This window comes from Buteo buteo, chromosome 13 (genome assembly GCF_964188355.1).
Source record: "Buteo buteo chromosome 13, bButBut1.hap1.1, whole genome shotgun sequence".
Classification (NCBI taxonomy): Eukaryota; Metazoa; Chordata; class Aves; order Accipitriformes; family Accipitridae; genus Buteo; species Buteo buteo.
The window spans coordinates 33802217-33817582 of record NC_134183.1 but is presented as its reverse complement, the minus strand read 5'-3'; the positions used below and the strand labels follow the sequence as shown (position 1 = coordinate 33817582).

The window sequence follows — 15366 nt, the reverse complement described above, 5'->3', positions numbered from 1 at the left end:
GAAGAACTCATTAAAGAAATAGGTAAGAATTAGCCATTAGGGACCATTTAATAACAGATTGTTTCGGTGTCCTCATCTCATAAAGGCTCTTTCTAAATACAGGGCTTTGCTTCAAATATTAAGATGCTTCCTCTGGCTTCTGTTTATCTATTTTCCCTTGTCTTAATTTCATTAAATGCTTATGCTTCTGGTTAAATTATTATGAAATGTTATATTCTGTTATTCTGTCCCCTGTTAAGTACCTTGTAACGGATCAACGCTTTTCTGCAGTTTTATGTTTTGTGACACTCTCTTCTAGTGGCTAAGGCAGGACTTGGAAAAAATATTGGTTTTGTTAATGCAATTTTCACTAAGGTGGTGGGGGCTTTCTTTTTCATAGGTTGGCTTTTTTTCTGTCTTCAGTCTTGTGCTATCCCTCTTGTAGTGTGGATGTCTGTGTATCAATGATGCAAAACTTAATCTCGCAAACTGACGGTACGGTGACAGCTGATGCTATGGAGTATATGAAAGTAACTCCAGCAGTGGTATAATGCTTTGTCTGTTCCAAGCAGATCCTGAGAGAATATGAACCCATCGCCAGACAGATTTAAAATGCAAATGCTGTTCGGCTTGATCATCAAGTCGACTATCAAGTGTGTAGTTGTGTTATGCCAAGATGTAGCTTCAATACGGTTATTTTTTAGTTAAAACAGCACTTATAGGTCCTTCGGAGAGGGGCGGAGGGGGGAAGGCGAACTTCGCCAGAGGACCGGGCCAAAACGGGCAGCGCGCTGATGGTGCTATCGGCTATTTCAGCAGCGCCGGTCGTGACCGCCCGCGCAGTTCGGCGTGCGGCTGCCGGGACTGACGCCCCCGCCCAGCCCCTCTCTTCCGTTCTTCGCTAATTCCGCCAACCCAACCCGACTCACCGCGCCGCGTTCAGCTTCCTAAGCGGCCGCCCAGAGCCGCCGCGGGGCGCGTTGCGGGGCCGTTCCCCCGCCGACGGGCCCGGCGAGCCCCCGCGGGCCGCAGCCGGGGCGCTCCGCGGCACCTGCCGCGCCTGCCCGCCTGCCCGGGGCCGCGGCGGCACCCCCCCACACACACACCCCCCGCTCCCTTCCCCGCTGCCTGCGGGCGCGGCGGGCGCGGCGCTCCCCTCCCGCGGAGCGAAAGGCCCCGGGGCCGGGGGGGGGGAGGGGGCAGGAGGGCGGCGGGGCGGCAGCTGCCGGAGCCCCGCGGCGGCGGCGGGGGCGGTGCTGCCGGGCCGGGCTCGCCCCGTGACCGGCCGCCCGCGCCGCCCCTCGGCGCCGGCAGGGGAGGGGACGGAGCGAGCGGTGTAAACAAGGCGGGGGGCCGGGGCTGGCTTGATGTCAGCGGGTCACATGGAGCCTCATATGGGCCGGGGGATGGCGGCGCGGCGCGGCTCTCCGCTGGCAGGCGGCGGCGGAGGCTGCTGCTGCTGAGGCGGCGGCGGTGGTGGTGGTGGTGGTTCACGCCGAGGGCCCGGCCCGGCCCGGCCCGGCCCGACCCGTCCCGCCTCCCCTCCCCGCCTCCCTGCCCGTCGCGCTCCGCTCCCCGCCGCTTCGCCCCTGACAAATGATGTGTTTTGTGCTCGCCGCGATGAAAGGTAGGCGCAGCCCGCGGGAGCCGCCGCGCCGCGCCGTGCCGTGGCGAAGCCCGGCCCGGGAGCGGCGGGGCCGGCTGGAGTTAAGAGTTCTCCGTGGCCTCCCTTTTCCGTGGGCCGGTGCCAGCGCTCGGCCTCCCGCTGATGCGGGGCGGCCCCGGGCGGCCTGCGGGAGCCCCGGGCCGGGGGGTGGCGCCGCCGCCGGTGCCTTGCCCCGCGAACCGCCGCCGGTGCGGGGAGCCGGCCGGCCGCCCCCCTCCCCAGCGGAGCAGGGGGAGGTTTTTAGGAGCTCTTGGAGGGACGGGGCGGCTCAGTCCTTCCCGTGAGCGCCGGGCAGCGCCCGGGACTGCCGCTGCCGCTCTGCCGCGGTGTATGGGTGCAGGCGGCCGCGCCGCGTAGGGAGCGGAGAGGAGCGGAGCGGTAACCCCGCGGAGCCGCTGCGCTTTACACGGTCGCGTACGAGTTGGAGGGTAAGAGAGAGCTTATCTGCTATGCTAGCACGGCTTTTCGGCGGGAGAGGTTACGATTAACGTGGTTGGAGTCGCATGAAGCGGAGACGAGCTGCCTGATCCTTCTGCAAACCCTCGGAGAAAATACGTACTGTAAAATCCGCTCTAGTAAAGGGGAAAAGAACGCGCAGCAGCATCCTGTAGGTAGCTGATGGGGCTGAAATGCCATCCTAAGAGGTGGCTGCTCATGTTTAAAAGGCTTTGGAATAAAAGGAAAAATAAGAGCTACTTAGTGATTTATTTTCTTTTAAACCTGAAGTTTTCTCTGCTTGCCGATCCGAGTCCTTAGTGAGGGGCAATGTCAGGCTGAGGAGAGTCAAACGAAGTTTTTGATGGGAAATCAAAAGTTTAGAGGTATGTTTTCAGTCTGCCCCGTTTCCTGGTAAAATGACGTCCACAATAGAACTTTGCATTGCGACGTTTTTAAAGTCATAGTTGTTGCTTTAAAAAAAAAAAATCTAAACCCAGTAACCATCTTCTTCAAATACGATATTCTTTTGTAGTAATCTAAAGAGTATCGCTGTTGACGTCTCAGTTTAACGTCCCTATTAAAATACTGAATCTATAACCTTTAAAATATTTTCATGGACTTTGTAGGTAAAGTTTCTCTTTTTTAAAAAAAGTATTACTTGGAAAAAGAAGACTGAATCCTGCTTGAGCTAGAGACTGTTTCCTTTTTTTCCCCACTTTGCAAGAGCAGTAGGTAATGCGCACCAATAATAGCGCAGTGTTTGAGGCACAGTAATTTTCAATTACTAGGCTTCCTTTTCTTCTTGGAGAGAAGCCTATGTGAATTAAAAGAAAAGCACTATATTTATTAATCATTAGCCATGCTGAATGTATTTGGCAAGAAAATGTAATTGAGTTGACTCAAATACTTGTGTCTGTAACAAAAGGAAATGCATTTTTTTAAGTGCAAACTACATGGATATTTTAGCAGTCCCTTAGAATTCTACATATTCTGATAAGAGTTTTTCAGCATATCCCTTATAAGCCTGTTAGAACTGTGAAATCAAATAAACAAATTTAAAAAAAAAAAGAAAGAAAAGCAGGAAAGTACACCAATTTAAAAAATTTAGAGGTTGTAATTGCATTGTATGCTTCTGGACAGAGACTTAAGGTATGTTGTAAAAGAGCAGGCAGATGATTTTCAGCAACTCAATTTTGGAATATTTTTTGACTCTCTTGGGAGTTTCATTTAAACCAATTTCCACACTGATGTAAAATCTTGGCAGAGCCGAGCTTTTGGGTTTTAAAGTGTAATTCCTAATGGCTTTATTATGAAAATACTTGGGTCTGTTTACAGAATACTTCTATGGTATGTTTCATTCATGTTTCATACTATTTAGTTTTCTAGTGCATTGAAAAACTTTCTTGGTTTCTTGTCCTTTCTCTAATTTGCTGGACAGGGTTCAGCTGGAGGAAATGTGTTGTCGTTTGTCTTAAAGTGACCTCTGACTGCCATGAAATAATAGATTCACAATCCAGTTTTGTGATTTGATAGAAGTAGACCAGTAGCATAGGGAATGCATTTTTATATAAGCTCAAAGGTACGAGGGAAAAATGTAAAACATGTAGATGAATTGAATATTTTGTTTATTCTCGGTGCTGTAATGGCATCTTTTGGCGCTTCTGATCTTTTACAGTTCTGAAGTTAAAGTGCAGAAAATTATGGTCTGCAGGAGAATATGGGTTGTTACAGATTTCTGTATTGGATTTTTTTTTTTTAAGTGAAAAAGAACGAGTATTCATTTCTTTCCTATTGCTGTTCAGGTAGCCCGAATTGATACCATGTAAAATTAATTTGCGAGTAGTCGTATTTTTCATGCAACATAATGTTCTGGCAAATGTGCTTTCTTTCATTTTGAGAAGTCCTCAGACTTCCAGACTATATACAGGTTTGAATAAGTAAAGATTTTGGCCAGCTGTCAGCACATTGATAGCTGTGCTAGTACGCTTAAAGAGCTGGAAAACAGACTAGTCCAATGAAGAGGCCAGACATGTCACCAAAACAGGCTGTATGGTAAGAAATGTAACTTTCTGGGTTCAAGCAGAGAGGAAAGAGGTTTTTTTCTATCTGTTTCTAAGAAAATAGGCAGCGGTAATTATTCTGTAGATTGGTGGGCTTTTAAAAATTATTTATCAACTATTGTGAGTCTGTGTAGAGGATTCAGGAAGCCTTGCATTCTTAGTTTATAATATATGCAGGCCAGTTAACTGACTGATAGCTTTAAGGGAGAGTGCAACTTCATGTGGTTACCAGTAAAAGTTTGCAAAGAAACGGGATAATTTCGCCCGCATGTTCATTGGTACAGATCTTATTCCTGTGAGAGTCTTCGCTGGCAGAAGCTTCAAGGCTGACTTCAAGGAGAATAGTACTAAGTGCTGTGAATTGGTGAACAAATGCTCTGCGCTGGAGTAGAAACATGGATTCAGTTGTCCGGTCAGTACATAACTGGAGGTGAGCCCAAGACAGAGGGAGCTAGATGCAAAAGCGTGGTATTCTACCATTTTTTGGTACCTACTTTGTAGAGAGACAGGGGTGAATCAGGCCAGGTTTTGGTGAGAGCTGAAGTACTTGACTTGCACTATCATCAGGCCCAGAAAGAAGGGTTTGGTCTACTGGTGAGTTTATAAAGTTTGAAAATGAACCTAGCAATAGTTTCACTATCCTTCATGTGAACATCTCTAAATAGAGATTGGTGTGAAAGTAGATGTAAATTTTCTAAGCTTTTTCTACCTGGGTGTATTTACTGTTAAGGTAGAATTTGAGCTACTAGTCCTGACTTTTGCTGTGTGGACATCGCCAAAGTTGAATTTGTTGCTGTTTTGCAGAGGAGAGACCAGATGAGCAGAATCAGTTGTTACTTGGTTGTAAGGAAAACTGTTTCACTTTGGGGGTCTGTGCTTGGATTGTTGGAAGTATAACCTGTTTTCTGACTGACACTGTCTCTGAATGAAAATTCAGTCATTTAAAAATACCTATTTAAGGAAATAGACTCTGTTGGTTTCCTTATTTGTGCACGTGATTTTTGGATCTTACTGTATTTTTTCTGACTACCCAAGCTGCGGTTGGGCAGATAAGCAGGATTTCCCTTAATGCCTGGCTGTAGCGCTGAAGGGAGAGTGCTTTACTTGCAGCAACCTCCACGCTCCGGGCTCGGCAGAGCCAGGTTGCTCGGAGGCCGTCCATCTGGGGATTTATGCAGTACTGCTTACTGCGGGTGAGCTTTTCTGAGTCTGTCAAGCCTGACCTTTTGACGTGTTTTTTGTCATGTATCTTGGCACCAACCTGCCAGCACATTGGTAATTACTCTGTGTTTTTCACCAGTAAACAACTGCCTGTGGAAAAATATCTTGCCATCGGTTGAAAAAAAGTTGGTTTACAAATTGGAGTATGTTTAAATTTGCCTTCACTGTGGTACTGTTGAAAGTTAAATCCAATTTAGCAAATACCCCTGGTACAGAACTTCTGTTGACTAAATATTAACAGAATCTGGCCTTTGGAATTGCTAGCTGAGAGACTGTTTTCTTGCTGCTTTAATTTCATATGGCTGATCTCAATGACTTACTTGTACCCATGATGTTTGTTGCATCGCATTTGCAGGATGAGATTGGTTTGAGGTTTATTGCTGAAATGTACTTTTCAGTCTCCCTTTGAAAGACTCAAGATTTGCAAGTAAAAGAAGAGGAAATCTGTCTTTATGTCTCGCTCTGTGATAATCAAAGGCAGTTGCATGCTCTGTACAAGTCTTAGTTGGGGACGCTCCTTTAAAGTATGGAGAATCTGTACATCCTGTTTAAGTCAGAGAAGACTGTGGGTGCTGAACATCTCGATAGATCAAACTCTAAACTTACGTACAGCTCTTGCCTAGCTGAAATGGTGAGCCTGTTCCAACTGGCTGGCAGTACAATCTTAAAAATAATTCTTCTAGGATAATTCTGAATAATTGGGGCAAAGCTGAAGTGGTCTGTGGATTCCAAGCAAAGAATTCTATACCCTTTAAAAAAAAAAAAAAAATCCCTGAAGTGATGAGTCTGTAGAGGTGGGTAGTTAAGCATCGCTGGCGTTTGGGGTGTGGGCTGTGCACAAATATGAAATGTTGTCACATTTTACCCAGTGAGCTCATATGGGGGGGGAGATGGCAGCTGGTTCAGCATGTGGTGCGGGGTGACAGCCTGCAGCTTTGCAGCTTGGCTCTGCACTGGGGAAGTGAATGCTTGTATTGGCATTTATTAGTTCGGGGAGTAGTGTCTGGAGACCTCGGTCAAGAACTGAGTCCTCTTTATATTGAGTACTTCCCCAATGTCTATGAAAAAGACTGATTTCTTTACTCATTCCCCATTATACAGAGCCTTGCATGTTTGGGTTTCTTTTTTTGTAGGATGATGTACCACTCAATTTTAACCGTAAGGGGTTTTAAATCTTCTTTCTTGCTTTTCTTGCCTACAGTACAGTATAGAAATGATCACTGTTGTGTACTGATTACTGGCAGGGTTGTTAGTATTTCATCTTCACTACGCACCATAATTTTAAATTGGTATATTTGTTTCTAAACTATACATACTAAATCAAAAGTGTCAAATCTTTGTGTCTCTCCCGAGTAGATACATGCAACTTTGTTTGACTTTGCAATTCTCTATCTAGTATTGGAGGACATTGAGATGCAGCATGTTCTTTTTTTGTTTGTTTGTTTGCATTCCCATGAGATAAGTTTTTGTAGTGTGCAAAATAACTGCGTGTGAGAAGAATTAGTTACTATAGTCAGGCTTGATATATTTTAGAATGTTATTCTGGAATTTTTTTTATTTGCAATGAGAGAAAAAATAATGTTCACCTTTCTTGTATTTATCTCTGAGGTCTAATTTGCGATTACAGCTGATAACTCTTGAGATCAAGCAAGCAGTAGTTTTCTCCTTTTGTGATTTGTCTTTTCCTTGAGGACTGATATCTAAGGGATATGCACATAAGTAATAGTGGAGAAACTGTCTTCTAAACATCTCATTCCTTTTTGAAGATCATTTTTTTCTCTTTTTTGCAATAAACATGAACAGGGGAGGGGAGGATTCTGTCCTCCAAGAATAGCTATGTTATGAGAAAAAGGTGACTCTATACAGTGCAGACCTCTCTGCTTGTTGGATTTTTAAAAAAAAAAAATCACAGACTGAAAAGTTGAAGCAGAAAGCCTTGTTAGGAGATGTGGCAGATGGGCTTTCTTCTTATGCTTCATACTACTTTAAAGGGAGCCTTGCCTGTGGTTAACAAAGTCTTTAGTTTGCCCAGGTTTTTTTCACTTTTCTTGCTAGAGGTATTTAGGCTAAGAAGTTCTGCAAAATATAGGTTGGCAAGCTTGGTGCAGTTTCAGGCTGCTTCCCAGTTGCCTGCACCTTATGTTGAGAACACCAGGGAGTGACTCAGGGCGGCAGTGACTCACGGGGTGTCGTGCTGTTCCCCTCTTCAGAGTGGGGGTTAGCTGCAGTAGGGAGCTTGCTGGCAGACTTGGAAAAGTCACTGCGCTGGAGAGACCCCCTTGCGGTACCAGCACTCTACACTGAGATTGTCTGCCTGCACAGGTTGGCACACAGATTCCCGTTTTTGTGGAAAAGGTGTCATTAAATTAGTGTTTGCTTCCCTTTTCCTTTTTGGTGTCAGGGGAGGGTGATGTTTTTTTTGCTGATGGGAGCAAATGGATATCCAGGAAAATCTGAGTCCAGCATTGTGAACGTTCGGGCATCTGTCTCGCGTCCTACCGTCACTCATTTTGTGCACGTGTACTGTCCGCTCAGAAGCACAAAAGCCGAAGCTGTTATTAGCTGTGCAGTTGCAGTCTCTGAGATGGCTAATGCTCCTTGTGCTCTTTGGATGCAGCCTAATGTGAATCTCTGACATTTAATGCTGTCACAAGTGCAAGAGTCTCCCCAAAGAAGTCTGGGGGTTCCACAGCACTGTTGGGGGCGAAGGGGTAGCCTGCTACCCTCACCATCAAACACAGCCCATTTATTCGCTGCTGTTAGTGCATGCAGCTGGGTGCAGTTCATCTTAACGTGAACCTGCAGTGGTCAGCAGCACCCACTGCTGCTGCCCTTTAAGGTACAGCCTGGTTCCACTGCACTTAAGCAGTTGACTTCAGTAAGGTCACAATTTCACTGCATTTTTTGTTTTCTTTCCTATGTGGTGGAGAGTGATGCAGGACCCATAGCTTGTGGCTCTTCTGTTTGTGCTTTGGGCCTTTTGTCATCTATGTACATAGCCATCTGGGCTAAAATCAGTGTCCAGAGAGGTATAATCATCCCAGCTTTCATTTTAAGAGCATTTATCTCAAAGCTTAATTAAAGCTACTTGGATGTAAATAAGTCTAACCTCTTCACTTCTGAACAATGCAAATAGAATAGTCAGCATACTTATAGGGTATCAGCCATGTAATTATTGTGTAATGTTTGTGTTCTTTGAAATACTGTGCTATTTATTGCCATTGAATCCCGGGACAAGGTGCTTCATAAAACCAACTGCGTGACTCTTTATTTATGCACTGTAGAAGAAGTTGATCATTCTCAAACGAGGGGGCGGAGAAGCGACATTAAATCTTTACATAGACAGATGCACTGTGACAAAGGCTTTGTCAGAGTGTTCATTCAAACTGAAGTGACCACAAACTGGAGTTTTGTCTGGTTGACAGAGTACCCTGGGCCGTGTTCCTGCATGCCAGGATTGCTTTTCACTGGCTCTAGGTAGTGCTGGTCTGAGGCACTGCGGGCACCTGGCCCGGTGGGGCCCGCTTGGCCCTCCTGCCACCTCTGCTCACACCTGGTATGTTGAGAATACTCTCTGCACTGTCAACTAAAAATAAGGAAAAGGGCCCGTCACCATCGGCACGTGCTGTCTTCTGCAACGTGCTGCTTAGTATTCCTGAAGTCCTAAAGACTTCCTTATTCTTGCTGTTACTTCAACTGCGTGAAGCTGAAACCTGGGGAAGGGTGCAGTATGGCCGTGGCATCTGCTTCCGACCCTCGCGGATACCAAGAGCTGATGTATTTGGTTCTGCTGGTGCATCGACCTCTCTGCCCCAGAGACAAAGGGGGAGGCATCTGGGACACTGAGGTTTTCTGTATACCAAGTTATACAAGTGAGGTAGGGAGGTATTTTGAACTGCTTTAGTTCAATAATCTTAAAATAGGCTGGGTGGCATGCACATGAAATGCAGTTGAAAGCTGTGTTTGTTTCAGATGACTTTTATTTTGGACAGAATTGTCTTAGTTTTAAATAGTAATTTTAGAACAGTTGAATCAGAGCAGTGGGAATAGGATTGCATGCAGAGCCTCAGGTTTTCAGTCACCACCACAGCTTGAAAGGGGACAAGGCTGTGCTCAGGCACGTGTTTGTGGTACTGAATTTCTACCTCTTTCTCCAAAACACCAGGTAAGTTGGGCAATTTTCTCCCTTCATCCAAGTATCATTTGTTGTTTAAGACCTAGTCCAATTTACACGATCTGATTAGAAATCAAGTTCTCATTGCATGTGGCACTTAATTCACACCTCTTGTGAGACTGCCAGAGGTCTTAAGAGTCGATACTGTGCCATGGGTTAAGCATGCCTAAAACTTACGTGAGCTGATGTTTACCTGACTCTTAATTCTGAGGAGAGAAGCACTCTCTTGTCCAGCCTCCTCTACTTGGCCTTGTGCCTAATGGGACATGATTGGAAGTGTCATTTATATTCTCACCCCAAAAGAAGGTTAAATTCTCTCTAAGCCCCAGGTGTTCTTTGCCTGAAGACTTTAGTCTAGGTAGAGTGTAGAAAGCTGATAAAAAGTGATCCCTGGTCGTCAGAACATTTAGAGCTTCCTTTCTGTACATAGGCATTTGCATGCTTTAATTCTGACTTACATTTGAACGGTATAAATTGCTCTACTACTTGACAGGAACAGCAGTAGCTGCTCTCTTCCTGTATCAACTGTAATGTTAGTCATAATGGGTGCATTTTTGCATTCAGCTAAATTAATTTGCTCATCTTTGTGTTTGATTTGGCAGAGTAGTTATTGTGGGAAAACGTGCATTTTCTGGGAAATTTATAGAGATTACTTGAAGCTCAATTTGGGAATTAATAAACCCATCTTCTGCACTGCAGAAAACTGCTTGTTGTAGATTGCCACTTGTTTTTCCCCTCCTTGGGACTAGCTGCTCCTAGTTTACTGTAGAAATGTTTGCTTGCTGGGTCTGATATTACTAACCAATTTTGGAGAATATAAATGTAAGTGAAACTACCATTTGGTAGTAGGTCTCATACATCAGGCTGGAGCATTTGGGTTTTGGAGGTGTGTTTGCAACTATTGCTGCAGGGTCATGCTCTGCCACGCAGAGAGGGGCAGATCATTAGTGATCATCTGGAGTAGCTGAGCTTATGCTCAGCATTGGTTTTCCTTCAAAAGGACGCTCCCTGCAATTGTTGGATTGACAGAGATGCATCGTGTTAAGCTTTGGGTAGAGTTTTTCTTGGACCATGGGTGCGTTGCTGAATTAAAAGAAGTATTTGCTTAAAATATGAGTACATAAAGATGTTTGTAACTGCTGGATAGATTCTTGTATCAACAGATAATAAAAAAACCAGACAGGTTAATTAAAGAGCCAGAGATGTTTCATTTGAGAAACCTCATATACATAGGCGCCTTCTAAATGGCTGAGGAAAACAGGCCCGGAGCATTCCTCCCTCCCCAGATGCTCCCCAGTGATAGCAGGAAGAGCAGCAGTGGTTGGCAGCACTTGTGGCAGCCAGCAGTGTGGAAAGGCACTGGGCTGGAGCAAAGGTGTAGGGGCTGGAGTAGGGCCAGCGGAGTGAGCTAAATAAAGGAATTGATTTTCCTATTGTTCTCTTCAAGGAGGATCAAGTCTCCTGCATGGGATGCTTTGATTGAAGCTCTATGTGAAACCTCTCAGTAACACGAGCAATATTTCGCCCTTGCATTTTTCTTTGTGGGTTATTTTACTGCACATGATAGAATCTGAGTGAGCGCTGAGAACCAACTTTTGCCTGGACCTGAAAAGGCCCTGAAAATGTGATGTTTCTAGTATTGCTACGGCTGGGTCTATTTAACCAGATTTCCTAAAAATCTTCTGGTATCTCTGGGAATAGCTTAGCAATTCCCAGCCAGAAAGGTGGAGTGCAGCACCTGGCTGCCTGGCATGGCTAGCACTAGAGTGCTCCCTCCTTTGCATACATCTAGCTCTTAACACGCATTTTTTGTTACTGAGCTGCTCGATATTTTTGAAAAAGAAGAATCGGTATCTGTAACAAATTTGTTTCATTTTGGGTTCTTTTTTCTCTCTCAGTAGAAAGGACTAAGCTATAATATGTTTTCCTCACTTTAAAATTTTAACTTGAAATTCAAATGTTCAAAGTAGTGCATTTCTCTGGCTGGTACGCTGACGATGTATCTTTAAACTAGCTGGCTGGGAGAGGGGCATCAGTAGCAGTACTGATTTTGTTGTGGAAACCTAGAGCTCAGTATGGGGAAACGTTCCCTCCTTGCTGTCACTGTTCCAAAATATTCTAATTTTCTTCTGATGTTTTCCCTCTCAACCACAGTGTTTATACTTACAGAAGGGAAAAGTAGCCAGACATAAAGGTCATGCTATAAAGCAGAGACCTTTTGAATGGCAAAATCTCACTCCAAAGAATTTCTGCTCTTAGGATTGATTTAAAAGCCCTTGCAAAAGGGCTTCAGAATGGAAACTCTTTTGATTGTCTCACACTGGCAGCTCTAGCATCTACTGGTGGTAAATTTGCACTTTATAACGTGTTATTCTTGCCAATGTTGATTAGTGTTTTGTCACAGAAGTAACTAACTTTTTAATTTAATCTGCCATGGTATTGTCAGTCTGAAATTGTATGTATATACTCTGCATTATGCAAACTGTACTGCAGAGGTTACCTCTGGCTCTGGAAGTCCCTGAACTGTAAACTGCTGGAGGCTGGCAGAGGAGCCAGAGAGGTACCACTACATGCTTACCTTGGCTTTACACTATTCGCAATGCAGCTGCTCCTGGTCACTGCTAGAGTCCAGGCACCAGCCCAAATTATTTAAAAGAAACTGAGGAAATGCATACTTGACTAGGTAATTATACTTTATGTTAAATACATTCAGATATATTAGCTAATGCTTGTATTAATTTGTAATACTTGAAAAACCTGATTGGATCTTGGTTTTTAATCAAGTTATCATTCCAGAAGAGTAGCACAGTTCTTGTGGAAATTCTGAAAACAAGTTACTAAGAAATCTGACTCATAAAGCAAGTGCCTCATGAAATTTGAATGTTTAGAAGGGAAAATGACTGGCAGCTGCTCTTGTAAGCACGCTAGTTGCAATAAAGTATAAAAGTTCAACATCAAAGACATCCCCGCTTAGTCTGTGGCATATTTGTACATCAAAGAACAAATACAGGACAAAAGGAACTGTATAGAGATACAGTTCAGCCTTCAGACAGGTCCCTGTGGAATGCTAGAGAGCGCTGCTTTCATAATGTGGAAATTATCTCTGGCACATCTTCATTTCTGATTTGGGGAATAGGTAAGATTAAAAATTAAAAGTAGTGCCTTAGAATCCAGTCTTGCCAATATACTAGGTAAGAGAGTCTGAGCTTACGTGAAGCCAAGCAGCCCTGTTTCTGTGACTCAAATGTATAAACATGGGTGACGGATAGGAAGTGTGTGTGCAACACTGCCGTGACCTGCGTAGGGGAGGATGGGCAAAAGGTACATAAAATGCATAAATGAAAGCTAAATGTCTACTTTTAGATTAATTCTTTTTATATATTATTATGTCTGTTGCCAAATACTGTATCATGTTGCCCAAAGAAATTGTAGAGTCTCCATTCGTGGAGATACTCAAACCTCGACTGGACACAACCCTGAGCTGTAATTGACTGTGCTTTGAGCAGGGGCTGCACCAAGCAATCTCCAGAGGTGCTTTCCAACATCAACTCTTCTATGATTCTATGAGAATAACACTTTTATAGTAAGGCAGCTGTCTACTTATATCTTTAGCTATGACCCCTCTTAAAACAAGACACAATTTGGCCAAAGATGTGACCAGCTCCGGCACAGTGAAAGTCCACCAAACTGATTTATTTTTTTACTGCTTTTTCTGAGCTTTTGTAGTGTGCAAGTTGGATGTGTTTTTGCTGATTTGGCCTTTTAGTAGTTTGGTTTTGGGGTTTTTTTAAATCCCGAATTCCCCCTTAAATTAATGAGAAAGTTTGTGGATGTCTGCCGTAGAACTAAAGAAAAGTAATCTTCGGTATCTAAAGCACATGTCCTCTTTCAGAACAAGGCAGGGCATGGGAAACTGATTCCAGAAAATTGTTGGACTTCTGTTGACCAATTGGTGGTAGCATTGTGTTGAAGGCAGTGGAGACTTTGCTATTAATTTGAATGTATTTGTTTTAATATTAAAATGTAAAGTAGGTCACATCAGTTCTTCAGTTCCAGTCTTTCTTCTTCATTTGTATTTCTTATAGATAAGTGCTGACTGCTTATGTGGTCTATAAAAATTTTAATCATAAAATCCAGACTAAATGTGAATTCTCAAAAGTTCAAGTGTGCTTGGATCAATGGTTTTAATACCAGTTGCACCTTTTATGGAGATAGTATTGTCAGCAGACTCTTACTTCTTTTATTGCAGAACTAAAAATAGTTACAATTTCATGGAATCATTAAGAAATACAAAGGGTTTCTGTTAAAAACCCTAGGGAAACCTGATTAGGCATACTACTGTATAATTAATTAATGTGCTACTACACTTGGAGAAGTAGTGCATCAGTAAACAGAAGTCAGAATGTAAAAGGCTAAGAAGAACTGCTGGGAATTGCGTAAAGACATCAAGGCTTGAAAATAACAATTTGGGCACCTCAGGAGAGACCAGCATTTGCATTTGGTGGAAGGACAGAAAGCTCTCCAGAAGGCCAGGACAGGGGGAACTGTGAAGGCTTAGGCTTGTGCTTAGCACTTTCCTTTGCCAATGAAACAGCTGTAAACCCCTTTGATATTACTGGTTGCAATATTCTGTACTACCTTCAAGTTAATGTTCTGATAGTTCCCTAGACTTAGACTTTCTTATGCTTTTAAAACAATGCCAGGTTAAGTGTTGTTAAAATGTTCCTTTTGTTAATACTGTGCTTTAAACACATTCATTCTCATAATTAAGTTGTTGCTTGAGATACGAAATGGATCACTGATTTGTCAGCAAGTAGTCTGTAATTATCTCTTTGGTAGAGTCAGGGTCTTTTATAATGTTACTGTAAGAAGATGCAGTAGTTGTGTGTGTAGGGATCAGTCGGACGTGATGATACATGAATGAATTATTCTTCTGGAAATATGTTTAAAACTTGTATCAAATCCTTTGCTGCTACCGCACTGCCATAGTGTTACCTGGAGAAAGAATTCCGTCCTGGGACAGTACGGGTACCGTGATGGGTCCCTGTGGCCAAGGAGGAAGAAGGAGGTATTACCACAAGCTTCCAGCATTTCAGAAACGTTAATTCTTGGCGGTTTGTGGAAGACATTACAGAGAAAATAGGTTCATATTTTTCTGTTTGGAGAAAAATATAACAGCTTTTTTAAAGGAAGCCCATTTCTGTATCTGTTGCCTTGCCCTGTTGATGGGGAGAAATGAGCTGTATTTGAAGAGCTTTACCGACTAAGTGGCTTTATGTGGATCTTGCAACATGTGTGGGTCCTCCTAACAGCATTGCTCACTTCTGCGTACAAGGGCATTGGGGAGAGTTGAGGATGCTCAACACACTGAAATCAAGCCTTTTCTCAGAAAATTATAATAATTTGTTGTAAATAGTGACCATTGCTCTCAAGTAAATATAATGGCTTTGTGTGTACCTTGCTGTGAGAAATTAACAGCAGACGTGTTTGTACTGTGCTGTTAAAAGAAGGTGGAGGTTTCCTCACTTGAGTATGTCAAGTCCTGGCCTGCTAGCTGGCATAGAGTGTGTTTGGAGGAGACAAGAGCTTTACATTTTAGAAAGACTAATCAAATGAATTCAATTTATATGCTAAATTGAAGGAACTTTTGAAAGAGTTTACTTTTGAATTAAAAAAAACCAAACCAAAACTAACTCTTTAGAGACTGTTTTTCCCACCTTTAAAATACCTGAACTGTCAAGTTAATAGCTTGTTATTTTAGAGAGTGTGTGTACGCGCGTGCACAGGGAGAGTTGCCAGCAACTCATAAAATCAAAGCCCGAAAATTA

At 43.6% G+C, this 15366-nt stretch overlaps 1 protein-coding gene across 2 annotated transcripts in view; it reads left to right on the top strand.

Moving 5' to 3' along the window:
- The window catches only part of RORA (RAR related orphan receptor A), a 378120-nt gene that overhangs the window by 311779 nt on the left and 50975 nt on the right, over positions 1-15366 (top strand). The window contains exon 1 of one of the 2 annotated variants that reach the window (XM_075045495.1): positions 1335-1606. The exons of the other annotated variant lie outside the window; for it this stretch is intronic. Within the exon in view, the coding sequence (XP_074901596.1) occupies positions 1576-1606 (31 nt within the window). The 5' untranslated portion in view covers positions 1335-1575. Of the gene's footprint in view, positions 1-1334; positions 1607-15366 lie in introns of those variants that run through there. 2 annotated transcript variants of the gene reach the window in all.